This window comes from Anser cygnoides, chromosome 1 (assembly GCF_040182565.1).
Source record: "Anser cygnoides isolate HZ-2024a breed goose chromosome 1, Taihu_goose_T2T_genome, whole genome shotgun sequence".
Lineage (NCBI taxonomy): Eukaryota > Metazoa > Chordata > Aves > Anseriformes > Anatidae > Anser > Anser cygnoides.
Window position 1 is genome coordinate 100838152 of NC_089873.1, and position 27414 is coordinate 100865565.

The following is a 27414-nucleotide window of genomic DNA, read 5'->3' on the forward strand; positions in this document are numbered from 1 at the left end:
CTAAGCTGTAAAATAAATAAATACAGGGTGGGAAAAACTTTATAAGGGTGATAGCTGTGGTGCATTGCCTGTCATGCCACTCATACGGTAGTGTATAATAGTCAGTTTTGTATAATGTACCTGTGGCCTTTCATCTACAAATTGCATTCTAATTAGCTATGTCTGTAAGAACATGTTTAACAGCAACAATGAGTGAAAAGTCTTTTTTAATTTAAACAGCAAAAGAGCCAAGTTCTAGAGTCAAGTATCCTGTTTCTCTCCCGTATTGGCTGACAAGAATGTTAAACTGCTCATTTCTATCACACAGGGGACTCCTGTTTACACAGAAATAAAGCCTCCCACTGGTGCCAAATGACTACACGTTGCTTCAGATGTTAACACATTGTGATTGAAAGTACCATCTGACAGACCCCAGAATGATACAGGACCACTTTCAGAAGGGCAGACAAGAAATATCTCATCTGTGGAAGGGATGCAAATTTTCTATTCATCCAACCTACTAGTATTTCAATGGTGGCAGCTGCTGCCAAAGAGAGGAGCAGGAATAGGATGCTTTCTAACACTGAAGAGTAAAAGAACTAACATACCTACCAAAAGTTATACTTTTCCAACACTCTTCAGTTCTGCATGAGCAATCCCAAAGTGCTTTTAACAAATATATGCACATATTGTTACAAAACACTTTCCTTCCTGGAACCACCCTCGGCTGGGTTCAGAAAGGATTTGGATTCAATACTTGTGTCAGTTAGCAACATGGCAACCAGCAACAGATATTGCTGAACTGCAGAAAGGATCTGTTTCCACACCAAATGTCTTGAGGAGGCAATAATGCTACAGCCATATGATCCGCAAAAGGAGATCCAGTTCAAAGGGGAAACTCTTCCCTTTCCAGGGAAATTTATTCTGGGCATAGTATACAAAATTCAGTTTGCATTCTCTTAGGCTTTCCCAGGCCACATTAAGATCAGGAGTCCACTACTAAAGAAGAGAATTCTCTTAAGGAATAGTGAATCTGTTCAGTGATTTCCCTGCCTCAGAAAAAGAGTGGTTTGCACCTGTTGTCCTGCACTGTGCTTAAGGTCTCTTCATGATGCTTAAGTCAGAAAACTGGATTATTATTTAGTCCTGTGTCTTTTAATGACTGGGTCCTCCTCTGATCTCAGATACAAAGAGCTGTCTCCCTACGTAAGTTAACATTCCACACAACACAGTCCACAAGGGTGAGGACAGAGGCTGAAGTGCCCAGTCTTTGCCATCTCCTGACTCAGAGGGTACAAAGACCAAAGACTCTTTCAACTCCAACTTGTTGGAGCTGTTCTTCATCTGCAAGTTTCCAAGATTCCCTGACAGATTATTTCAATTGTAAGTCTGTCTACTGAAAAAAATATTTCTACCTTCTTTGGACTTCTGATCTGGACAGTGAATTGTAAAAGAGATGGTAGTGGCCAGAAAAATGCACATTCAAATTTTTTTTTTTGATGAATGTTACTAATAGCTAAACATTTCACTTCCACCTTATGGTGGAAAAAACCTTACATTCACAGAGATTCTGATATATTTGTAATTTTGAATGATGTCTAATAACATAAATTCCTGCCCACATTCTTCATTTGAAATTATGTATCTATTTGGAGCAACACTGATCTTATTCACCCTCTGTAATTAGGAATCCTCTGTAATCTTATTCACCCTCTGTAATTTTATGTTAGCTGATAAGGTTTGCATCCAACTACTAAATGTGTCAAACTATTAATTCTTTATATCAGTGATGTCAAACCACTAACCTGATGTAATTTTATGTTCATCATCACTTTCTTGCACTTCAATTTCTGTTAAGTTTTTCTTGGGATCTGTGATATGAATGAAGAAATTATGGTTGTCCTTTATCACTTTCAACTTAACCAAAGTTAGACCTGCAAGGCAATGGAATACTATTATTTCTCCCACCAGGCTTCAGAACTGACCTCTGTCCCCAAAAACCTTGCACCTGCAACTACAAGGTACGCAAAAAAGAAAATTGCTCAGAACTGGATTCAATTGCTTACTATTGGGCAAAGATGACAAAATTAAGGTTATCTGAGTTTAGATTGTCTGACTAAAAATTCAGAAGACTTCCTGACAATGAGGTCTGAAAGGCTGCAAAATAACCCTGTTACTTAGAAATGTTGCATTTGACTGGACAAATTATTGGGACACGCATTCTTGGAATATCTTGCACTGGTTGCCATTGAAGAAACAAATATGAACAGATTTTTCACCATTTCTAATTTTTGATACTTTATCAATTGCTAACCTACTATAGCAAAATGTAAACTTTAGTGGTAATAGAGTCTAATATGGAATTATACGGTATGCTCACAATGTCTTTAACAGAATTTCTACTGCTGAGATGCGAAAAAGCATTTACGGATAAAGAAACTATGTCATCAGTTATTAACAGAGTTAAAGCAAAGCATAAAGAGTAGAAGACTCACCTTTTACAAACTCTATCTTCTCTACTTGAATCTGTCCTCCATCAGATGGGAAAAGATAGTGATTGATTCCAGACACTTGAATGAGACTCTCCCCCATGTTGTAGCCAAGAAACTGGAAAAACAAGTTTTAGACTATGGGTAAATGAGAAAGGCAGAAGCTGTGAAAGAGGTAAATGAAGGACAGATCATTACAACAGTATTTTTCTGAACATTTTTTTTTAGACATTTAACTACTGTAATTATTGCTTTAGCAAATATATTGCATGTTATTCTTATATCCAAATAGTACCTCAGCTACTAACTGAAGTAACTTGTTCCACAAGAGTGCAGAATCTGGTCATTCAGTGGCACGGAGCCACCAGTGGAAATGAACAGTAGCAGTCTGGTGGCTTAACATATAATGAGAGGGATAGAAAAATTCTGGACAAGTGCAAAGAGACAAAGTCCAATGCCATGAGATCTGTACATCATGAACAGGACAGGTAAAGATTCAGATTTTCAGCCTCTAGATTTTGGATTTCAGACACTGTAAACCTGATTCTTAGATTGCTCTGCCTTCTAACCAGCCACAAATTGGCAAAACTTAGTTTAGCGTACTCTGGCAAGTTCAGACTAGGAAGTTACATCTCTCTGAGTTTGAAGCTCATACTCAAGCAAGTTTAGACTAAAATATATTGACACAGGAAAGTCACTTCATTTGCAGTGCACAACCATCGTCTACATCTATAAAATGAGATTTCGTGTCACAAAGGAACTCTGTTGTACCTAATTTATATTCCTTAATTTGAAAGAGATGTGGATAGTGAAAGTAGGAGCTGGGTACAGAAGTACTTCCATGAATATGGATCTGCTGTTTTCATAGCTTTAGCCCCAGAAAACTTCAAGGAGAAGTAGGATATTATCCATAACTGTCATTTCCTGGTACTGAAATAATGACTAGCTTTTGGGACACCTAGTCTAGTACCTATGAAGATTTGCTTTGCAAGTCTATAGTTTCATGGTGTGTAGTGAGAAGGAAACCACAGGATGATGGTCTTGGATGCAAGGTTTAATATAAAAAGCAAATATAAATCAGTGCAAACTGCCTAAAAATTGTTTGGATACAATAGTGAAGAGTTCCCCTGGTAAGGAGTATCCCTCTGTTAGTGTAACAGGCAGAACGTCTTGAATTAACTCACTCCAAGAACATGAAATTCGAAACAGGAAATGGAAGAAACAGTGAATTCCTTTCACTTGATTTCCAATGTGGACAGCCAAAACTTCAGTTAGGTCTAGCAATGCCCAAGTAAGTGAATCGTAACAGGTCTCTATGTTCCTTTTTCCTACCCTCTCCCATGAAAGCCACATCTTCAGGCAAAATTTATCCCATGAATATATTATCCATGGTCACAAAACCACGATCAACTTATCTTTGTGTTATTGTTTGTCATATACATTAAAGAACATCCAAGTTAATTTAATAGTCTTGTGTAGGACAGTCTTAAATATCAGAAACTGGTTTTCAAAACTTTTAGGAAATGATCTGCTGTTAAAATGATGGAATTAAACAGGATGTAGTTAGGCTTAATTTGCCCTGAACTCTAGTTTCACAACAGATAATAGCTTTGCTGTAATCTTGACTATATGTAAATAGCTGACACTCTCCTAAAGTGGTGCAACAATATGATTCCTTACCTTATACACTTTCTCAGAATGTGTTTCTGGAATGCTGGGATCCTCCTCAGGTTCAAGGGCTTTTGCTGTCTCATCTTCAAGTTTCTCTTTGGAAGATTTCTTATTGGAACCTTCACTTTCTACACATATTGCTGTCTCCTGTCTTTTATTTTTACCACCCAAATTTTCTTTTTCCACTTTTTTTTCTTCCTTAAGTCGTTCTTCCTCTTGTAATCGATTCTGTTCCTCCTTCCAAGCCTAAATTAAATTTTAGAGTTCAAATTACTGTGGTTCTCTTTCTATTTCACAGTATTTCACACGTGCATGCTGAAAAGAGCATCAGTAAACAATCTCAAAAGAACATTGGTTCTTTTGGTCTTTTACTCACATTTTTCAAACTTGTCTATAGTTTTACAATATTACATACTTTATTTTGCATAAAATGACTCATTCAACTCACAGGATCAGTCATTCTTGACAATAGGAGACATATAGGATTACTATTTGTATCTTACACATTCAGTCATAAGTGAATTATTCATTTTGTTTTTCACTTGTCCACAATGTTTATGACTATATCAGAATGCATCACTGCATTAATTTATTCCCAAAGTGTAACTGTAAGATAAACTGATTTCATTCCTTTACAGAAAGAAGAATGAGGTATCAAGACCAGAAATACCAATCTGTATCAGAAAGACAACATGAGATATCTGATATTTTCCAGTATACTAAAGCACTGAAATCACTGTGGAAGAAATGGTAAGCATTCACAACTACAAGATAGGCATTAGCCTAACCTGAGCTACATCAGCTCAAGTTGAGTATCCAGGATCTGGCTAACACCATTTCACATCTACATTCCGGTGTTAGTACTTAAAGTGCAGAGCACTACACATTGTAAGAAAGATCAGATATACTATGGCTGTGAGAAGTCAAAATAAAATTAAAAAAAATCAGGGGAGTATATTAGTTAAGCTAGATCTGTGTAGTGTAATGGATAGGGCCAAGTCTATATAAGTCTACAAGAACAAAAGCGTATCTTTCTGGCAAATCAGTGTTATGTAATCCATTTCAGAAACATACATATTTTTGTCTCACCTTAAGAGAACCTTCTCTGATAAAAGGACTTTCTTCATTGCTGGATTGAGATTCTGGAATGGTCTCCATTATGCTCTCAGGTCTTGATGTGCTGTCTTTGAGACAAGAAAGGGGATTAAGTGCAGTCATAAATACGTAAAAATTGAATAATTTAAAAAAAGAATGGAAAAATAAATAAAAAGTAGTGTGAGTAAAACATATTAGTAAATAGTATAATACATAAGTATAAAAGTAGAATAAAGCAAATGTTAAATAATTTTAGAGATAAAATAGAAAGGCTATTCAGATTAGAAGAAATTTATCTCACAACTAGTATTAATTGGTATTCATAACTGGGGACCATATATTCCTTTGGTCAGTTTGGGTGAGCTGTCCTGGTTGTAACCTCCAGACTCCTTGTTAGCAGGGTAGTATGAGAAGCGGACAAGCATACTATGCAAGCCCTGCTCAGCAACAACTAAAACATCAGTATGTTATCAACATTATTTTCCTCCTAAATTCAAAGCACAGCACCATACTAGCCACTATGAAAAAAATTAACTCTATCATAGCCAAAGCCAGCACAGATAGCTAGATGGGTACAAGTTATGATTTAAAAGTCAAAACTGTTCTTTTGGTTTCCAAACCATATACAGAAGCATTAAGTAGGTTAAGAAATGACAATCCTATTTTTGGAAATGGTAATTTTTAGTGCTAGAAGGTTTCAAGTATATTCTCAAAGCAGGTGAATAAAGCAAAGACTAACAAATCATTGTTAATTCCATTTAAATACACAAATAGAGAATTTGGACAAGAGCTCTCTTTTGTGAAAATGTGTTTTCAGATTCTGTTGCCTGCTCAAAATTCATTGTATGAATGGCTTACAATTTTCACTATCCAAAATGTTGCTTGTAACTAAAGCTTGCTCTGCAGTCTAGTCAAATCCAGTTTTAGCTTCTAGTTCACAGCTTCTCACTTTCATGCTGCCCTTTTAAAAATGTTTTTTTCTGAACAGTGATGCCAACTTCAACTACTGATCATCTTTACATATGGTCAGTCATCTAAACAGGGATTCATATTTGTTTGTAATCCTTAGAGTAATTCCATTAAATAAACACAGGTATTGTAAATATAAATTTACATTAAGAGCCTCAGTTTGCAGAATGAAGGATGATGCAGAATATTTAAATATATGTATTTAATTCATTTTGAAACGTGTTTATGTCTATACAGATGACAAGGTTAACTTATGAAAAATATATTGGATTCTACTCTGAACAGCTTTGAGTCTCAACACTTAACACGAAGAATGATTTTTCTACAATAAAACAGAAAGATACCCACTTGTGGCTTTCTTAGGGAAGCCAGTTTTTTTGACAGCACATTCAGAAAATTCAGAAGATCCTTCTGCAATGCCTTCTGCCAGTTTAAGAGCCTCTATTTCCCTAGCTAGCTTCTCTTCTTGGTATTTGACTTCTTCTTCTTTCACCCAGTCTTCAACTGAGTTGGCTACCAGCTCAAGATAGTTCCTGAAAAACACAATATTTATCTACGTACCGTAACACAATTTCCACTCATATGATTTCAGGTCAAACAAAATCACTTCGCTTCTCAGTTTCTTATACAAATATTATTCAGTAACTGTTGAGAGAAGGATTGTGTTTGACAGGGTTTCTCTCATTTTTCTTTTTTTCTGTTTAAAAGAAGGTGGTATTTTTGCCCAGATGATATATGCTTAATCTCTTTCACGTTCGGGATTTTGGTTCTCCTTTCTGCAAAGTGATACTAGAAACCTGTTTTCTAAAGAATGCCTGCCATCAAAGAAAATCCAGAAAGTCAGAAAACATATAGACATTCAGTTTAAGAAATGTTGAGACCAATTTTGCTCTTCACTATTCAGTCAATATTGAACAGTCACTTGGATGACTTATTTTCTTGGTAGCTCTTGATTTATATTATCTTTTAGCATACACTTCATTTGTTTGTTCAGCAACAAAGGAGGTGGTATTCTATTTAATTCCTAGCTCTTCTCTATCAGTATGACTGGAAAGGCATTTAGAAATTGTCACCCAAATCCATATTAGTGAATCAATGCACTGTAGCCTGGCATAAATTAAGAATATTGATAATTAACAGCCGAAGTCAGCACTGAATGATAAACTGATCCAGAGTTTGCAGCTGGCATCTGTACTTGCATTATCTCATCTTCCAGTGGTATCTGAAACAACTACTAAAATAGTTCATTGTGGACAACTGCTTTCAAGGTAGGATGAAGTCTGAAAGTCATATATGCAGTTGCCGCTCTACCCCTTATTTGGAGGACTACCATAATTCTTTAATGTAAGATTCTTCATATGTGCAGAAGTAAAAGGGGCTAGTATAGAGTGCATGAGATTCAGCTGTTACATCTTCATAATGTTTCTCATTCATAAATTCAAGACAATTCAACTGTGTTCAAATGCTCTGTATGTATCTGCAGTTTTTGTTTGTGAACATGTAGGCAGCACAAGCAGTTCTTGACCTCATGACAGTTTCAAATTTCTTACTGTAGGATTACACTGTATGTTCAAGAGATTTAATATGTATGCTACCTACACAGGCTGGAGATGTACAAAGTTTATGCACAGCTTAAAGATACCCTAGTCTCTCCTGCCTCCTGCAATGTGTGTGGAGCCTGCTTTGAGGTACCTGCATGGAGGAACTGTTTATCAAGTATTCAGTAGAGACAAGACAACTCTGCTTTTATCCAAAGAAAAGTGAACGAGGTAGAAAAACAAAGATGTTGAAAACAAAAGGCAAAACTAGTCTGGACCTAGAGTTGCCAGTACTGGAATAACTTGAAGATGAATATATGTTATAAATAAAAATGAGATTATTCGTGTGGAAAATATTCTAGGGCAATGAAACAGTCATTCAAAGTCAAAAATACACATTCTATTATTATGTATTCTGATGTCACTACTGCCAATGTCTGACTCAGAATCACTTCTCAGAAAGGATTATTTTTTCCAGTAACTTGTGTAATGTGTTTACTATGAAACAGTAAACAAATGTCATTAAGATTGAATTTGAGAAAAAGAATAGTAGTGATAATGTTGGAATTCAATTGGCTTCCTGATAAAGTGGTCACTTCTATCCAAAATCAAAATGTTTTGTACATATGTATCACTGTAGGCATAAGCACCCATGCCTTTGGACCCTGCTTGTAAGTAGCATCCATTGGATGTCACAGGTAGCCTCCTGCTGCCTACCCTTTGAAGGGCACAATTCCTACACTTTTGGATGTTCTATATGAACTACAGGACTTGATATCCATAGGGAAGAAGGAAAAGTTAACCGGAATATCCAGGACCAAAACCAACTCCAAATCAAGTTGCTGCAACGTAAGAAGTTAAACTTCTGTCTTGCGTGAGAATTTAGCATAACAGGACCCACTTGTAACAAACTGGTAGTCATTTCTCAAGTATGCAGGTAACAGAAGTATATTCTGGAGAGCAGCTATGAAAAAACCCTGCAAAGTGGGAATCTGATCTGTAAGATGTCACAATAAAAAAGTATCAAGTGAACACACACCATAACAAAGAGATAGTCAAGTATCCCTCTGTGGTGAAAGTGTGACTCTTAAACATAACCCAAAATTTAGAATAATAGTAATTTTAATAAAATGTAAATTAATGAATAGTTATTAAACTCATCAGGATCCAATACTTAAGTCTAAGTATAATGTATAATTGTTAATATAATTAGATATATGAATATAAGTATAATATGATAATTAGTATAATTAAACTATAAATATAAATTAAAAATATATTTACAATATAAGCATAAAGGTAAAATACCACTAACACTGAAACTACATTAATAAGTAGGGTTTATGACCGTGTGTGGCAACTCAACAAGATCTGGAAGCTAATGCAGGCAACAGCTTGAAGCACTCCAGGTATTTAAAGGCTCTCTTTCACAGAAGTGTTATGTTGCTTGGAAACATACACTAGCAAATATTTATGATGCTTTGTCTGGAAATCTGAAATGATCTTTAGAAAAAGGTTGAATAAGGTCAGAAAACATGCTCATTATTTTGCAGAGAAAAGGCAGGTATAGATGCCACATAACTGGATGAAATGAGAGCCTATAGCTCCTCATTGATACTAAGTAGCAGATAGAGAGCACTCATGGTGAATATTTCTCCAAAAGAACAGTAAAACCAAACCTTCTGGTTAGCTCTTACGCCAGTTTCTTTAGGAATGCCTTTCTGCTTTGAAACAGAACGCTGTGAGCAAAGCTGGCATGCCCCATGCAGAAGCTATATTTAATGTCTAAGCCTTGTTTTCAGTATATCTGGAAGAATAATAACAAGAAAATATATAGCTAGACAAGCCTCAACAGAATTATAATTCATCTGCCAGAGAGCATGCGTCATTCCTTCTTTGGATGCAAAATCATTTAACTTTTGTTTTGCAGGATTCAAGAGCTCTTCCCATCTTGCAACTAGCCTTGAATTGACTATTTCAATGCCCTTTCAACATGAGCTACCAAATTGTTTTAGGACCCCATAGATGAAGAATTATTTTTTCAAGGATAATTGCTTCCTGAGGAGGTCTTGGTCATCATTATCTGCTTCTACAGATAATACAACAGTAGGTCATTAGGATGAGGTTATTCATGTAAACACCAAGTGACGTTAGATATACTAGGGGATGTGACCTGGTCTCCAGTGTCATTTCAGAAAAGCATGGGTCTCTGATGGTCTCAGATCTGCTCACCCTGTGCAGACATCTCAGACACAGCTGCTAAACTGGCACCAGGTGTTTATGTTCAGGAACTTGAACCAGTGCGTAGGGTATAGGAAAGATATCTAAAGAAGGGTGGGAATAATTGGAAAAGTGAACAGGTCAGGGATCCACCAGTATTATTTTGTACAATGGACTTCATTTGACACTACTGACTGTCTGCGTCTATCTGAATGCAAGACCTGCATTTACTTTAACAGATGATCTTTCACTATCTTTGGGGTACATTGCAACTGTTAAATACATGGGAGAAAAAAAAAAGATTATCCAGACAGACCAGACATTTACTGGATTTAATGGAACAACCACAAAACAGCCATCATTTTCTCCAAGAACCTCCAGTTTCTGCTGGTAAATCTCTCCTGACTCTGGTCTCAGTCAGTGCTAATCACAACAGCCTCTTTTCACAGCAAATAATTTAAGTGCAAATGACTAGAAAGCTGAGACTGACACATGGAGATCCTTGACTGAGAGCAAATATATGACACGCAATACAAAATACATCTTGAGGAAGACATATTTTGCCTATTTAGCATTCAAGCCTATTAAAATATATAGGTACGCACAAAAAATTATTTTAAGATTCCAGTATTCTGATAAATAGGACACCTCACTCAGAAAGTGATGCTTGCTGACAGATTTGTGAAAAAAAATTTGTCCATTGGATAAGTTGCTTGCAACTCTATTTGATAAATCAAATCTAATTAAATCACAGTGCACCACTGTGATGAGGTTAAAGCTAGCTCAGGTATCTCTCCATGACATCATAGCCTTTTTACACATCGGTACATGGACACATGTGGACACATGTTCTACCTGTGATCAATAAGTTGGAATAGCAGCTGGATATACATCATCGTGTATACTGCTGCTTCAGTGAAAAAATGCATTCCAAAATACACAGGTCCACTGGCAAAAGCTCGAATAATAGCACACCAAGCACTTTCATACTTCTTACTGGTGAGCAGATAGTGGCAAACAATTAAGAAGAATCTGATGTTGTTAGAAAAAAATATTCTAATATTGACAAAGGGCCTCTAGCTTTTCTTGAAAAACTTTCCATGACAATGCATGATTTATGTAAACATAGTTGAAAAAAGATAATTAAATTTTTAGACAGTTTTCTTTTTGACATCCTCCACCTCAGCATCATTTTCTTGATGTGCATATCCATAAAATAACTGTGTGTGTACGTATTATCATATTTTTATAGTATGTGATAAGCAGTTACATACACAGTTACTGCATGGTTCTCCTCTGAAAAGCTTTGTCTCATCAAAAATACTTTGATATAGTACTGCTCTCCACCTGCATGACTTGCTTTCTCATAAATATAGTTACATCATGGTATCCTTTCATTTCAAAGCTTTGTTCCAAGCATGGCCATGCAGACAGACTTTAATTGAAAATGACTGTGAATGAGATATGAATAATAAAATTAATTACCTGAATCCAACATTAGAGTGTAATGCAACATCCCAAGTCTCTTGGCATGAACGATACTGATTCATAGGATTGTGAAGAACCATTAGTAAAGAGTTATCTTGGGTATGATAAAAGCAATCAACACATCTATACTCTTGGGTTGCAGTATACAGAACCTGAAAAGCAAAGAAACAAAGGTACGTCCTCCCTATATACAGTAGTATGTGCAGATGGTATGCAGCAGAGCTTTTAGCTGGTACTTCTGAGGTACATTGGAACTTCACTCTTCCTTCAGGATGTACGCAAAGCACTTGGATTCTAGCAATCTGAAGTGTTCGGGTATGTGGAAACTGAACTCCATTACTATCCATATTGAGAATAGGTACTCACTATCCTCCACTTTTGAGACTGACCATGAATGAAAAATATCAGCTAAAGAATAAAATCATTGTTTATATCTATTTAAGATTTAAAACCAAGTGTTTAAATACATAATGAATAAAAGCAGAACTATTGTGTAGCAGGTAGAGAAAAACTAACTTCTGTTAAGTTAGTTTGGTATCCAATTTGCTACTCTATGACCTGTACACCTCTGAGATTTACTGTGTCCTATATTATTCCACTCTCTTCTGGACATTCCCTCACTTTTCAGTGTTCACATTGTCTGCAGGCTGTAACTTATTTTTTAGTTATAGACAGAAGAAAGTTTTTTTACAGAACTATTGAACTGAAGTAAAACTGAAGTAATACTATGACAACAAGTATGATTTAAATATGAAAATCTCATTACCAGCTGGTTGTAAGAATTGTGCTTAGATGTGACATTTAGTATAGGAAATAAAGAAATATTATTACCAAAATATTGTTGTTTTCTGTTGCAGTTATTTTATATCAGTATCTTTTGGCTAGATTCATTAATTATTGACAGTTCAGTTAGTATTAGCTATTTACCTTGCATAAGAAGGAATTCCCCATGTACTGAAATCTGTGACCAGACATGCAGTGATGCTAAAGTGGTGCTGAAATAGCAGCCTTTCCTCAATGCTTGTATAGCATGTGTGAGGATCAAAAACAAATTGAAGCATGTTAAGCTCAAGGCAGCACAGAGCTTACACCTCTCCCAAGAGAATGCCTATCACCTTATGCCATCTATACCTGAACTTATCTTTCATATTTGTTTTTCTGTCTCACCACAATAAGAATTTTGGTCTTTAGCTTGCAAGATTTCTATAAATGAACCTTGTAGCCCTGAGAGGGTAAAGCATGATTATGACAAAATTTTCTATTTGCCCATAAAACATATGCTGAATATGTACTTGTACAGTATGCTGCTACATACAGTGGACTAACAAATCCCATAACTGTCATGGAAGATCACCTCTAAGAGTAAGATCATTTTTTTTTCCATCACGCATTTAGTTAAAAGACTCATACAAAAAAGAACAGCTGCATTGCCGCCAAACCACAAAATAAAAAACAAGTACAAACTTCAGTTTCTTGTTTGAAATTTAAAGCAGCTGAAGAACAACGTGTTTTGGTGAAAATGTATCAGGGATAAAACTGAACCAATTCCACTACTAATTCTTTGTGAAGCATTCTGATGCATGACTGTATCTATAACATTGTCAGTTCACAGATACCTGAAGAAGAACATGGGGTTGAAAATACTCAGCAAAACTCCAGTCTGTCAGACAACGCTTCTGAATCTTTTTTATTTCTTCTAAGTTTGTTTCTAGGCCATTATTTTCCAGACTCACCTCAAAATACAGCAAAACAAAATAATGAATATCAACATTTCAGTGCCAGTTGTATCAAGTTAACTGTAACCTGTTGTCTTAGTAGACAGCATCCCATGTTGCATCACAGTTAATTGCATAATGCTGCACATGTGTAGAGCCGTATGGCAATATTTAATAAAAAACACAACTGCTCCCAAAGGTTTTTGCTTTTGTCTTTTCTTTATGGCAAACATAATTCATCTATTTTTATTATTAGGTTATATGTTTTTGAATGCTGTAAGTAATTATGAATATTTTGACAGGTCCTATGAAGTAATCTTAAAATTGCTATATTTATCCAGGGCTGTATGGCAGGCAGGTGTTTTTAAAGAAGCCAAACTACACAGTCTATTAGTTTGACAGTTTGGCAATTTCTCTCAAACTCTCATCCAAGTATATGAACCCTCGTATTCAATGAAACCAGTGTTGCCAGTAGTAGCTTCACCAAACCCCATCACCTTAGAATTCAAAGAAAGTGATTGCATAGTGCTTAAAAGATATGTCACTATTTCCCAAACATCACAAAATTGACATTCTCATGCAGCATTGCAAAGGAATCCACATCAACATTTCCCAGCATTGAACAATATTTTCTGTTGTCTCATACTATAGAGCACAGTTTAGTCCGCTCAATCACACTTGCCAGATCAGAATAAAAAAGATGCAATTCTTTGTTCAAAACAGGATCAGCCAACCAATTTCTTCCATCCTTATCATCTGTTTCTGCTTGTCCTGAAAATTGAAAGCAGAATTTTAAAATTGCTCCAGAAATTCCAGTCCTCAATGCTAAGATCAGAGTTCTGCAATTTCTTTAGCCTCCTCAATGAAATTGCCATCAAGTTGAAGCTTTCTTTTATGACACTAGTAAGCTAAATACATGATACACCTCTCCCACACTTTGAAATCCATGTACAACAACAAGCACCAAACTATTCAGTGAAAAAAAAAAAAAGAAAAAAGAAGTCTTAAGTTCCACTCAAATTTTCCTCTTGATCTGTCCTGTGATGGCCCTGCATGATCAAAAAGATTACAAATATTCTAAGTGTCCTCAAGACTCAAACGTGAAGAACCATTTTTCTGCTTACTACCTGAGAAATGACAGTTATTCCTTTGCACAGATTACACAAATAAGAGGTAAAATAAATTATTTTTATATTAGAATTTTTGAAAAAATGTGTATTTTAAACTTTACAGAATCATTGGATTTATAGAGTTCTATTTGCTACTGACAGATTACATCTGTCAAGGATCTAACTAGTAATTCTGATGAACTAGTTTGACTGATAAACTACCAGTATTACAATGGGCACCTGATATGAATAGAATCATACGGAGATTTTTACTTCTATATTCTCATTTTGTCTCTTTCTGAAATAATTTCATTTTAATAGAATTCTTTATGCCCTGGGTTAGGGCAGAAGTCACTAATATTTGATCAAAATTCATACATCAAGAAAAATTCTATTCTTAAGAGAAAATACTCCTGAAAGTATTTGTTCATAAATGGTTCATGAACAGCTCAGCTTCCAGACTGTTTCTCTGTACCTTTAGGCTATGATTCTCTGGAAAATTACATCTGTTTACTGACTGCCTTTAGAAGACTAAAGAAATCCAATAGCAATAGTTTTCTCTTCTTGGTATCTGTTTTTGTGCTGCAGAAGTGTTGAAATGTTGACAGCTGTGTTTGTAACTACAATATTTAGTGTTGTGTTTAGCAAAAAAGTAAAATAAACACCAAAAAATGTTCTGAAACTTCAGAAAAGAGGCAGATAAGAGGGATTCATTTTGTCCGCTCCAACATTGTAAGGAAAGGATCCCATCTAAGCTAATTGCTTATATAACCCTTCTCTTTCCCCTGGTCACAAAAAGGGCCTAGATAATTAGCCTTGGCTAGACGCTTACTCTTAGACAGATAAAGTTAGGCCAGATATAACACATCCATTCTGTATATACAGTTTTTGTAGAATTTCTCTTTTGCAGAACTCTCAGCTTCATTCTTTCCTGTATCTTTGCTGCAAAAGCAAGTTTTAACATAAACCTGAACATACACTTCATTTTAAATAAGTTGCAAGCTCCACTGGTTTGGAACTTGGAACCGTCAGTTCTACCATATGTTAGCCTTATTTGCTGGTCTCACTTTCTTTGACACAAAATAAATATGGTTCTTCTTTACTTCTAAATTGGGCCTAAAATTTTGAATATCAAAACTCCATGCTGAATTTACTTGCATGTGAAAGAAGAGGGACACCTGGAAGATAAAAATGCAGTAAAAGATATGTATGCATGTGTAATTACCAAGAATAGCACTTTTTTTTTTTTTACCTCTCAACTTTTTATATCATCTTCTGGAGTCCTCATGTGTAAGGTATATATATTTTCCACTCCTCTTACTTGTTCAGTGGTAATCATCGAATTAACCTTATATACCACTTTTGATTTTACTCTGTGGATGCTACTAAGGTAGTAGAAATTCAGCTGCCATTATAACTCACAAGAACTTGCATTCAGAAAGGTATTTAAGCATGTTTTCAGTTAGTTTATGTCTCTAAAATGTATTTGATGTCACTAGCAACTAAACAGTTTTATAGTACACATTTTTCTACACATACCGTTTTAAAGAGTTGCTTAAATCAACTGTTTAATGTTGTCATACAAAAATAGCTAGTTTTTGTCTTTATGTAGTATTCCTATGTAGATAGTCAATGTGCAGACTATGCAATACTTAAAATTTGGTGATTTGTACAAGGAAGAAAAATCACTGCCTTGTAACAGCAAACGATATGGTAAAATAAATAGCAGATTCAAATTCTTCAGGAGTAACATAAATAGAGAGGTTTTTACCAGAGCCTCTTGGTGATTTCTCATTAAGCTTCGTTTCCATAAGGAAGAGTTGTCTCAGCTGTCTTGCAAACCTGGCTGGATTATCCCAAGGGATATAAGACACTTCAGAATCACCTCCAACCATAGATCCAGAGCTCTCCAGGAGACCAGAGTCACTCAGCCCAGTCAGCCTCAGGCTTTCAAAAGTAAACACTCTGAAGGCTCTTTCTACTTCAGCCCAACTCAGAAGTTCTATAAAAGAATTACAATCATTAACTGAAAACGTTCTTATGGCTCAGCAGAAGATAAATAGAAGACTATGCAAGCATATTGTTCTTGGCAACTCTGCAAAAGCCAAGAACAATTTCCTTAATGGTATTGGATCAAATTATGTCAGCTACTTTTTACATTGCATTCAAAGTTGAATGTTTCCAAATTGCAAAATGATATGCCTAACTATTAATCCATCTTAAATGAAGTGCTTCCTACATCTGAATACGTACTGGCTCATTAACTTTATACAAATTATGTTGATTTTAAAGTACTGAGTAAACTTTACCAAACCAGTTAACAACTAGTTATTTTCAGCTTTAGCTCATGAAAAAGCTTCTATTATCTTTTTTCTTTTTTAAATCTGTAGCTTTTCAAACAAAGAACCAAGTGTTTTTTTCCTCTTCAGACAACATTTTACACAAAATTTGCACAGAAGCATGCAAGGTGCAAAGGCAATAACAAATGCTATTTATGGTTATTTGCATTGGTGTCCATACATTGATAATTATTAGAAGGACTGAACTTTAAGACAGGTAGTTCTGTCCCCAAATCATACACAGTGTATCTTCAGTTTGAAACATTTTCTCTTTGGAGTAGTTAAACATTGAACACCTGAAAATGTTGGCTATCTAGAGCAAAGTTAACAGTTGGGAGAGTTTGGTAATATAGTATGGTCTAGTGAAGACCATCAAGTTTGATATCCACCAGCTGGCAAGCTACAGCAATACAGAATACCTTAATAGCTAAGACACACCTTCTAAAAAAAAAAAAAACACCATACCAACAACTAGAAACAATGCAGCTAGTGTAAACTAATCCAACACATGGGATTTTGGGAATGAATAGCTGGGAAAGTAACTTCAAATACTGTGCCTTGTATGATGACATAACTGTAACAAAACGGATTTGAATGTTTATATTTCTTAGTAGTCATAGAATAAACTTTCAAAACTACCTAAGGGTATTTATGCAGTCTTTGGGATTGTTTCACAGTGTATGTCACAGTGGTATGCACATTACAAGAAAAGGTAACAGCATAAGTGATTATAGTTGAAGTAGTGAAGGTATTCTGCTGGTTTGATAGAGATTATCGCAGAAGCCATTTCATTATTAATTCCAGCAGGTTACAGAGAATACATTTTTAAGACCAGTTATTGTTCAATAAAAATTTTCTAAGATACATGTGCTCTTCCACCACAACAATGTTGGTAAATAAACCACGTCATTGTCTCCCAAAATGCATTGTGTCCTAAGATCAAAATAGCCATTTATACATTTTTTTTTTCTTTCTCAGACATAACTGTTTCTCTCTTATTAAACATGAATAAGTAATAAGATAGTTCTGAGATGCTGCCAGCTCTTAGTTATGCAATATCTAATACACATATTGCCTTGCCCAAGAACCATGAACCAGAAGTCTGAAGTTAGCCTAACTTGAATGGTAGGCCAAGGCATGATCAAGAATACAAAAAATGGGAAATTCTTCAAAGGTTTTAGGTAGCTGACAAAACTCATCACCAAATTCCATTTATTCAACAGAATCATCAACCAGATGAAAAAAGAGGAAATTATATCAATGAAAAAAGAAAATCAGTTCACCACTAGTGAAATAATGCATGAGCTCATGAACACTGGCCAAGCGTTTAGTGTTGTTTACAGTCGAAGGAAGGATGAAATGGATAAGTTCCCTAAGAGGCAATTTATCCATCATTTCATGTTCAATCTTTTCTGGATTTAAGTTGTCTTGGACCTGGAACAAAAACCAAAGTACAAGAGTTAAAGTAAACTTTAACACCAGTGGATTTCTAAAAATTGTTAGAATAAATACATCCTTTTATAGGAAAAGATGTTAACTGTGCTTAAGTCAGTCGGATATATACTTAAATTTTGAGCATGTGCTCACAGTGCGTTATTGAATCATGGTGTCAGATATTTTGGGCAGGAAGATGCAGAAGAAAAGAACTGACAGAAGACATAAAAACAGATGTTAGAAGATATTTGTCTGTGCCAGATAGTCTCAAAAATTCTGGAATACTAGAGTAAATCAACAGAGTTCTGTATCTCTCATCTACACCAAAAACTAAACATTCTTGTTATTAATGCAAACACTGAAATCAATATAATGCTCTGTGTTTGTGATGTGTCCTCTGTCAGCAGCAGTAACCCATTGCTTCTTAAGCAGACTAAAGATGTATTAGTGTGTCTATCTCAGTAGGAAAAATCTAGGCTATGCTGTTCTCCTTTGTAAAAACACCACTCTACCCTTTCTAGTGCATGAGTATTCGCTGTCTGCGGACTTTAGAACTGATCATATATGATAGATATCACTATACCTTCAGCAGGTGTAATCGCTGAGCCAGTGTATCACGGTAATTAAATAAGAGAGGGTACTTGGGGGTTACAGTTTCTTCACTGTACTTAGGAGAAAAGTAGTCATAGAGATTCTGTTAAAAAAGAAAGATGCATTAAAAACCAATAATAAGACTTAATTATCATTTTAGGTAACAAATAAAAGACAACACAAACCTTTTTTTCACTCTCAGAAAGTGGAAGAGAAGGAAGGACAGAGGCTATATGATCTGCAATGCTATGATGTAGCCCATCTGCCCGGCGCTCTGGCAACACCAGACTAGGTGGTGTAAGGTCTTCTTCACTTGCAATAACCTAGTAAACATGGTATATGATAGCTTCACTACAGTATGACTGCTGCATAACATCCTTAAAACTAGCAAACAGATCCTGAGATAAGCTACATATAAGCTAAACACATATCCATACATTTTGTAAGGAAAGAAAAAAATTTTTTTTTTTTACAAGTAACAAAAATGCAATTCTGCATGTTAGTTTCTGCCCCAAACAGATTATAGAAAACAGAATTAAATGTGTTCTTTTATTACTCACTTTTCGAAGGATGAGAAGAAAAATATATCCAACTTGAAATGTTAAGAATTGTAATGATGAACAGAGATTTTGACTGCATTTCAGATGTTGGACCTTATCTTGAGGTTTTTTGCCTGAGTCTATTTTTGAAGTAAATAAACTAATTGAACTGAAATATTATTTTGAAAAGGAAGATTTTCAAATAATACTACAGAGCTTTACTAACTTGTAAATTGTGTCTGAACTCAACAGGAATCAGACCTGTCCAGCGTTAGCAGAGATACACACCAATTCTAGTGTTAAGTTTGCCGTAAGACCTTTGTACTGAGTAAACCAGTAAAAGTTTAGTATCACTGTTGCAAGATGTGAAAAAACTGTTACTGACTTAGCTACAAAATGACAAACTTTTCCTTATTTGATTATTTTGGATCTGTAGTCTTGGAAACACGATTTTGGGATAACACTGTATGTACAGAGTAAGCGTGCACAATATGAAAGGAAAACAAGGAAGCCACTTTTGAGTTATGATTCCTTTACATTTAACCTCCATGGTCAGTGCCTCTATGCATAGTCTCTTAGCTCCGTATGAAAGAGATGGATTTATTAATCTTTGATCAGTTCATTATAACAGGTCTAAGCTGAATTAACCACAGGAATTAAAAAAAATAATATTCGCACCTGTTCCAGCATGCAGTTCAGCATTAAGGGCACAGAAAAGTATTCCTCAGGAATCTGATTCAGCAAGTCGTTGTAATATCTCATATCCATAGAAGCAGCCAAAACCGAAAATTCTTCCTCTGTTGTAAAAAAGAAAAAAAAAAGAATGTATTAGGATGGATTTATTAAAAAATGTCAATTTTTGTTACTGACCAGTTCAACTCCTCAACAATTTTTCTAAAAAAGACTAAAAGTCTAGGACTGTATAGCTCTCATATCCAAGTGTGACTAGGAACAGTTAGGAAAAGTGATTCTCTGAAGAACTTATTTATCACCATTGCAGTTTCCAGAGACTTTCACAATGTTTTCACTAAGAAACTACTCTCACAACATCAAACCAGATTTGGCTTACTGAACAAATAGTTTCAGAGATTTGTGCTGTCAGATGAAGGAACAGTAAGATTAATAGTGAACAGCTACAGGGCAAGTGTTTTAATCCTTTAATCATACCCTGTGACAAAATTACTGTTGGCAGATTTTCTTCTGCTTGCCCTTTTTTCTTTGAAGGTGTAACCTGTGGTGCTGGTTGTATCTAAAAGAACAAAGATAAAGACAAGAAAATCAGAAACAAATGAGGATTGCCGAATGTAAATAGGTGGGAAAAAACAATTTCATTTATCTTTTGCTATTTACCCTCTATCAGATGCTAAGCTTTTAAATGGTTCTTCCTAGGGGAGTCAAATCCTACCTGACTCTGAAAGGAACAAGCAATGTTGTTTTATGAATGCTTTAAATGAACATTCAGTAGCACTGCTATGGATGGAGTAATCCAATTTTTCCCCCAGCACTAGTACACATCCTACAAGCTGCTTTCTTGTGCCCACTTAAGCTTTTGTCCACCATGAACAAAGTAAAGGAACTGATCTGGAATAGAACTAATCATCTTTTTTGGATAGTTCACTGATCTGTAGCAAGACACAGTACCTCTGCAAGCATAGTGATTTTTCTAGGCACATGAAGGTGTCACCAGAAGTTATTTAAGTCATTTTTACACCCATGATACTTTATGCCAGTATCTGTATGATCCTTTAAATTTTCTTTTTTTTTCCTCTTTCTCCAGTGTTTTGCCTTTTTTTTTTTTCTCTTCAATTTTTGAAGTTTTAAATGCTGAAGACAAAAATCCCGATTTCATTCACAAAAAATTACACATGGAGTGATGGTCCAAGCTGAATTTTTTAGTGCAGAATTAAAGGCAGATAATTCTATCCTATAGCTAATTATTTTCTACAGAAAGTGTGGTAAAGCAAAAAGGATCCTTGCCTCAGTTGCAGGTGGTTGTGTTGATTTGCTCTCTGATAATTCAGGCACATTAATAAACTTGGTGTTTTCCAAGTAGTTACAATGCTGTCTTCTCCAATCCAGGCAGTCATACATTAAACAAGCAATACTTTCAAACACTGCAGTGCCAAGTGCAAGCTATAACAGAAAATAAGGTAAAAAGGATGAAGTTTGCGTGCAAAAGTGTCATGTAACTTAAGACACAAGAGTCATTAGTTCTCTAACAAGCAGATACACAGCTGTTTACAAATTTTCCAAGGGTATTTTTGTTTACTAATTCAAAATGTTTTATAGAGTAAGTCTAAGAAAACAAGGCATCCTCATCTCTATTTGCCTAAACGCTGCCATACCACAGTATGGACTGAGTGTTATCCAGCTGCTTCAGTTGTATACAGCTTAACTAATCTTAACAGTAACCATTCAAGGTCTGTTGTCTTGCAATTGAAATGTAGGTTATTTTTTGGATGGGAAGGAAAAGGCAAGGGAACATAAAATACTTCTTTTCTATCATCTGTGTACGTTTCTACTGGTGATCAACCTGCAGCGTATTTGCAATGCCAGCCATTCTCCTGCCCTAGGAAGGATAAAAAAAATAAAAATAATCCAACTAATCAATGTAATCTCATACTACTTCCTCTCTTTCTTTCTATTCCTCTGTTAGAGCAAAGAAGGCCTCAAGAACAGAAGAAAATCCATAGCTGTGCAAACAAAGGAATGTCATCATATCACCCAAACATCCAAAGGGAGAAAACTGTATCTACTGAAATCTGACATAGGAAGAGACAAGTTTACAGAGGTGGTGTACTGTGGTTTTCACCAAGGTTTTGGAGGAAAAAAAAAGTTGACACCAACAACTATTTTAAAATTAAAATGCTTTTATACTGATACCAAACCCTGTTTCAGACCACGTGCCACACTCAGGTTTAAGTGGCTTTAGTGGCCATATTCTTCTTTTGTACAGCCTAAACATGTAATGATGGTGTCTAGTAAAACATCAGATGTCTCAATTTTAAGTTTCCTAAAATGAAGCATGGTGAAGAAACACAACTGTCATTAAGTTCTTAACTCACACTAAAAGCATTAAGTGACCCTTAAGAAGTATCAAGCATTTGCTTTCTCTAGATCTGGCCCTCCTTATAGCGCTTCAAAACAAGCACCCAAATCACTGATCAGATATGGAATACTTGTTGCAGTTTTCATAACGTTTGAAGCTTAGAGGAGGTGTTTGGGAGAGGAGCCATATTTGTGAAAACAGAATTTTCAGAGTTAATATTTGTGCACCTTTGTTCTTCTAATTCAATGCTCTTTTGCAAAACTTTCCATTCATATATTACAAGAAATCATTGGAGCATATGAAAATTTCAATTTTAAAGTCTTGGAGTGTTTTTCATGCACAGTCTTTTAAACAAAACAAGAATGAAGTGTGACCAGCAGGTCAAGGGAGGAGATTCTCCCCCTTTACTGCTCTTGTGAGACCCTACCCAGACGAGTATGTCCAACTCTGGGGTCACCAAAATAAGGACACAGACCTATTGGAGCAAGTCCATAAGAGGGCCACAAGGATGATCAGAGGGCTGGAGCACGTCTCCTATGAAGACAGGCTATGAGAATTGGGGATGTTAAGTCTAGAGAAGAGAAGGCTCCAGGCAGACTTTATAGTGGCCTTCCAGTACTTAAAGAGGGCCTACAGGAATGCTGGAGAGGAACTCTTTATCACCAACTGTAGTGATAGGACAAGGGGTAGTGACTTTAATCTAAGAGAGGTTTGACTTAGATTCGATATTAGGAAGAAATTCTTCACTGTAAGAGTGGTGGGGCACTGGAACAGGTTGCCCAGAGAAGCTGTGCATGCCCCATCGCTGGAAGTGTTCAAGGCCAGGTTGTGTGGGGCTTTGGGCAACCTGGTCTAGTGGAAGGTGTCCCTGCCCATGGCAGCAGGGTTGGGACTGGATGATCTTTAAGGTTCCTTCCAAATCAAGCCATTCTATGATTATATGATTCTAATTTTTACAGAGTTACAAATAATGCAACCTGACACTGCTTAATAGGACAGATACAAAGGTTAGTATAATTACAGTTTTATGAATTTACTTCCTTGCTTTCTCCTCATCTCAGAACAGAATCAGATTCTTGTTGAAAGTTCTGAGTCTAGCCACCAGTGACTCTTGAACGAAGGAAAATATTTTTGAGAGCATTTTCCTTTATAAATATCTAAAATATCTTAAATAGAAATGACCTTCTGTATATAACAATATCATTTTTTGTAACAATGCCTAACAATTTGTCAAAAAAGTTCTCCTTCTGTATCTCTTGATCTTTCCATATGCAGCAAGATAGGACTCAAAGACTCGCCTGGAAGCCCACCAGAACAGATTTACTCTATCCACCTATGATTTCTTGACTTGCATTCTTCCCATCTGCTTCTTTAAAGACTTACAAATGTTCCTACTTCTTTAGAGCTCTGCTGAATTCTGATAAAGAAGAATGTGAAATTACAACTACAATCTGCTGGAACAATTTCAGTGACAGATAATTATTCTTTTATTTCAGTAAAGATACATGCTTGCGGGATATTTAAGGGCTGCAACAGGCCCCTAGAAGAGGTGATTACTGGATTTTTAAGATACACAGGATTAAAGAACTTCTTTCTCAAAATTGGCTTCATATTTTAAGATTAGATCAAGAATATAATGGTGAATAATGTTGTAAGTAGCAAGTCTACACCTTTCCACAATTGAGGCATTTTTAGTGAATGCCTTAAAAACCACTATGGATTTAGCCCAATTCAGTTCTGATCCCTTCAGGATCAAGGGTACTTCCTAGCTCACCAAATTGTTTATATACAGGATTTAATGTACTATAAAAAAGTGTTAGGAGAATGTAGTTTGTCCTTTAACCCTAATAATATAGACCACAAATACAGTAGGATAAATCATGGAATATTGCTTTAGCACGTTCTATTTTTCACTGCCACCACTGTGGATTGGAAGATTCTGGACCCTTTTACCTTGCCATACTTGAGATCCTAGGTTGGAAAAAATTTCTAACAGTTTACTTTGCTTTCTAATGCTCCTGACTCAGCAGGCTATAAAGAGTAACACATCAGAGACATGTTTTGGGTAGGACAACAAGAAGCAGTACAAGGTGTGCTAAAATAACAGCTTATGGTCAAAAAGCCCTCTTGCATTCATTTTCATTTGTTCTTGTGACTTTTCTGATATATATAGTAAGTAGACCTGGTGTCAGGAGGACAAAAACATATTTTTAATTTTATTTAGCACTGACATTTGACTCTCTAATGAAATTTAAATTGAACCTTTGTGAAGCCAATGAATAAATTTAGTATTTCGAACTGTTTTCAACTCTGCTGCTGTGGCCTACAACTTTAAGAAACTCCAGGGTAGGTACTTTTATTCAAAGGATTCCTCGTGAATACATGCTGAATATGCTTGTTGGATATATAGAAAATATTTTTTGTTGAAGATAACAAACATACTAACTATTTTGTTTCTGTTTCATGGAAGAGTAAGCTAAAATTCCTTCCAGTTCTAAATTGGTGCTAAATGTTACAAACCTCAAAGCATGCCACATGTTGTGAAAGCATTAACTACTCACCAGCATTTCTTTGTCAGACCAGTCAGAGGGAAAGGCATTCTCCTTAACCAGGTGATGAAGTCTGGCAACATCAAAGAGACTTGATCCATGCTTTCCACTGTTCAGAACTGGCTCTAGATATTTCCAAAACATTTCCAGATCTTTGACAGCTTCATCTTTCTTTCTTTTCTCTGCTTCAACATCTAAAATTTTAAAGTATTAGATAAATCACAGTACACTATCTCCATTCTACAGAAAGCACAAATTGTATAATAGTCTTCTGTAAGTACTGTTAGAATATTCCCATTCTCATGGTCTCAGAAAAAATCTGACACCAAACTTTGGGTTTAAAAAACTCCACGAAGATAAAGCCTAAGTATGGCTAACATGGCATTTCTTTTAGAAAAACAAACACACAGAAATAAAACAAAAGAAAAACTTCACCAAAATAACAGCAATTAATGTTTGAAACCTAGGAAATATAAAAATATTTGCACTGTTCCAAAGCTGCCAGCACAAATTTAGACCAAACAGTTCATTAAGTATAGGATAAGCAAGCTTTACTATCAACATTTTGTTGAAGTGGAAAGTGGGGTTAAAAGGAGTTTAAGGTATAGCATGACTACGAATAGTGAGTCTAGAAGTTGTATAGCTCTCATTTTTATTGCATGGTGATGATCAATTTTCAAAGGTGCTCCAGGTACAGAGAAAAAACTTTCTCTCTTAATGCCAAACTTACAATCACACTCTGGAATCCAAGATCAACCACACTTATTATAGCCTAATTTTAAGAGATATAAGAACATGAAACCTGCAATGACTTGCTTTCATTTGGACGTGTGGGTGCTCAGCACTTCTAAAACATAAGCATTGAGGCCAAATACCACACTTGTATTTTTCCAGTGGCCCTATGGATTTAAACCAAAACAACCCCGTGAGGCTGTGAACTCTTCAAAAAATGCTGACCTTCTTAAAGAACTCAAAGATATATATTCCTTGTGTAGTAGCCATCAGAAGTGATGGCCAATTAACTTATAAAATGGCCCTATCATAATTTTGAAGGTATGTACCGTAAGTAACTCCAAGCACTGGGTAGAAGATCTGGGAACTCTCTGCCAAAAGATTTTGTAGGTATAAGAAATTTTCAAGAGTTCAAGGAAAACTGAACAAGTCCTTAAAAAATAAACAGAATAAATACATTGAGGTTTACTACAAAGACAAGACACATCAGGATCAGGAAAATCCCTTGACTTGAAAATAAGTGGATGCTAAGTGAGGTGCACATTGAGAAGTTTCTTATGTGCTTTTCCTATTATGCTTCTTTTCTTATTACTTCTATTCCTTTCCTTTACTCTCTTCATATTCTTCTTCTCCTCTTCCTTAGGCATCAGTTCATGACCACTTCTGGAGATAGAATACTGGCCCAGATGGTCCTTTGATTTAAACTGTTCCATGCTCCTAACAGCTCATCTCAGTCACAGGACCATCTTTCTTCTTCCTTCTTTTTTCATCTGCTCATGAAAGATAAACTCTAATTCAGTGGCAATGTTCTCCTAACACACTCAGCTTTGAATGCATATCTTGGCAGTATAATCGTATTTAGACTGCTAGGTCATGGGTCATCCACTTCACGTTGTTGAATGGAAGTTGAGTGGCACTGTACTAACAATATTGCAGCCAAAAATTTCAGTTTTACAACAGAAGAATAATAATATTTTACTAACTCTACCCCATAGTTTAATACTAAAACACATAAGTGTATGATGCTTAGGTTTCCCCTTGCACAGAAACATCGTGGCTCTCTAGGATCAATCATTAGACGCTCTGTCCTTGAATACTGGCTCTCTTCTTCATTCTTGTGCCTATAGTACTAAAGCCTTTTCTTGCTCAAGTATATTTTCATCATGTAAACCCTCACAGAATAAATTAAAAGTTTCCATGAGTAACCCCAGAAGAAGATGCAGGAGTTGGGAGAAACTGTCAATGCAGAAGAAATGTGGCACAACCCCACAGAAGAACTGAATTCTCATTTCTATTACTAAAGAATTTGAAGTGAAGACGGTATTCAGCAGTACACTATATAATTTTGGAACAACAACAGCAATCTGTTATAATCATGTAACAATGAAATAATAGCATCTAGTGTATACTAATACATTGCATAGTGATTTTGAACCATCACTGTGGAAACAGAAGTCCTAGAATCACTAGGATGTGTCAGGTCACACATTTCCAGCAGAAACTGTCAGGCTGAGAGACTGGTCGAAGTTCTGAATATTAACTCTTAGAAAAGAGGAGATAAAAGTAGAGCTACTAGAGTGATTAGAAGAACAAAAACCTAACCATATGAAAGGTACTAGTAGTGCTTGACTTGGTAACATCACAAAATGAAAGCCAATAGGGCATGTAGGCACCTGAGAAGGAAAAGAACATGAAAGCTATGGTGCATAATCCATGGTTTAGGAGTACTAATGCCATGAACAACAGAAACGTTATAACACTATTGGATTTACAGGTTAATGTCTTCCTTCCTAGAAGTATATCTTTGTACATTACTGAAATGATCAGTTGTGATCTATTTCAAAAGCCATTCAACTAGGAAATAGTTTAACCTCTGCTCCAAGGCACAATTAACTATATCACTGGTGA

The 27414-nt window shown here is 35.7% G+C and overlaps 1 protein-coding gene across 9 annotated transcripts in view; it reads right to left on the reverse strand.

The window, feature by feature from the left end:
- SPAG17 (sperm associated antigen 17) overlaps window positions 1-27414 on the reverse strand; it is a 114476-nt gene that overhangs the window by 50847 nt on the left and 36215 nt on the right. For 7 of the 9 annotated variants that reach the window (XR_010834334.1, XR_010834338.1, XR_010834339.1 and 4 more), the window contains 16 exons: window positions 24787-24968; window positions 21154-21309; window positions 20344-20425; window positions 19855-19973; window positions 18823-18960; window positions 18630-18740; window positions 17896-18046; window positions 16045-16275; window positions 13811-13935; window positions 13066-13182; window positions 11447-11601; window positions 6552-6736; window positions 5229-5323; window positions 4149-4385; window positions 2475-2586; window positions 1785-1913 (listed from right to left, as the gene is read on the reverse strand). Coding sequence is in view for 6 of the 9 variants with exons in the window: in XM_067004153.1 (XP_066860254.1) it covers window positions 1785-1913; window positions 2475-2586; window positions 4149-4385; window positions 5229-5323; window positions 6552-6736; window positions 11447-11601; window positions 13066-13182; window positions 13811-13935; window positions 16045-16275; window positions 17896-18046; window positions 18630-18740; window positions 18823-18960; window positions 19855-19973; window positions 20344-20425; window positions 21154-21309; window positions 24787-24968 (2325 nt within the window). In the remaining 3 variants the exon portion in view is untranslated. The remainder of the gene's footprint in view (window positions 1-1784; window positions 1914-2474; window positions 2587-4148; window positions 4386-5228; window positions 5324-6551; window positions 6737-11446; window positions 11602-13065; window positions 13183-13810; window positions 13936-16044; window positions 16276-17895; window positions 18047-18629; window positions 18741-18822; window positions 18961-19854; window positions 19974-20343; window positions 20426-21153; window positions 21310-24786; window positions 24969-27414) is intronic. The other 2 variants (XM_067004154.1, XM_067004159.1) reach the window with 2 other exon arrangements.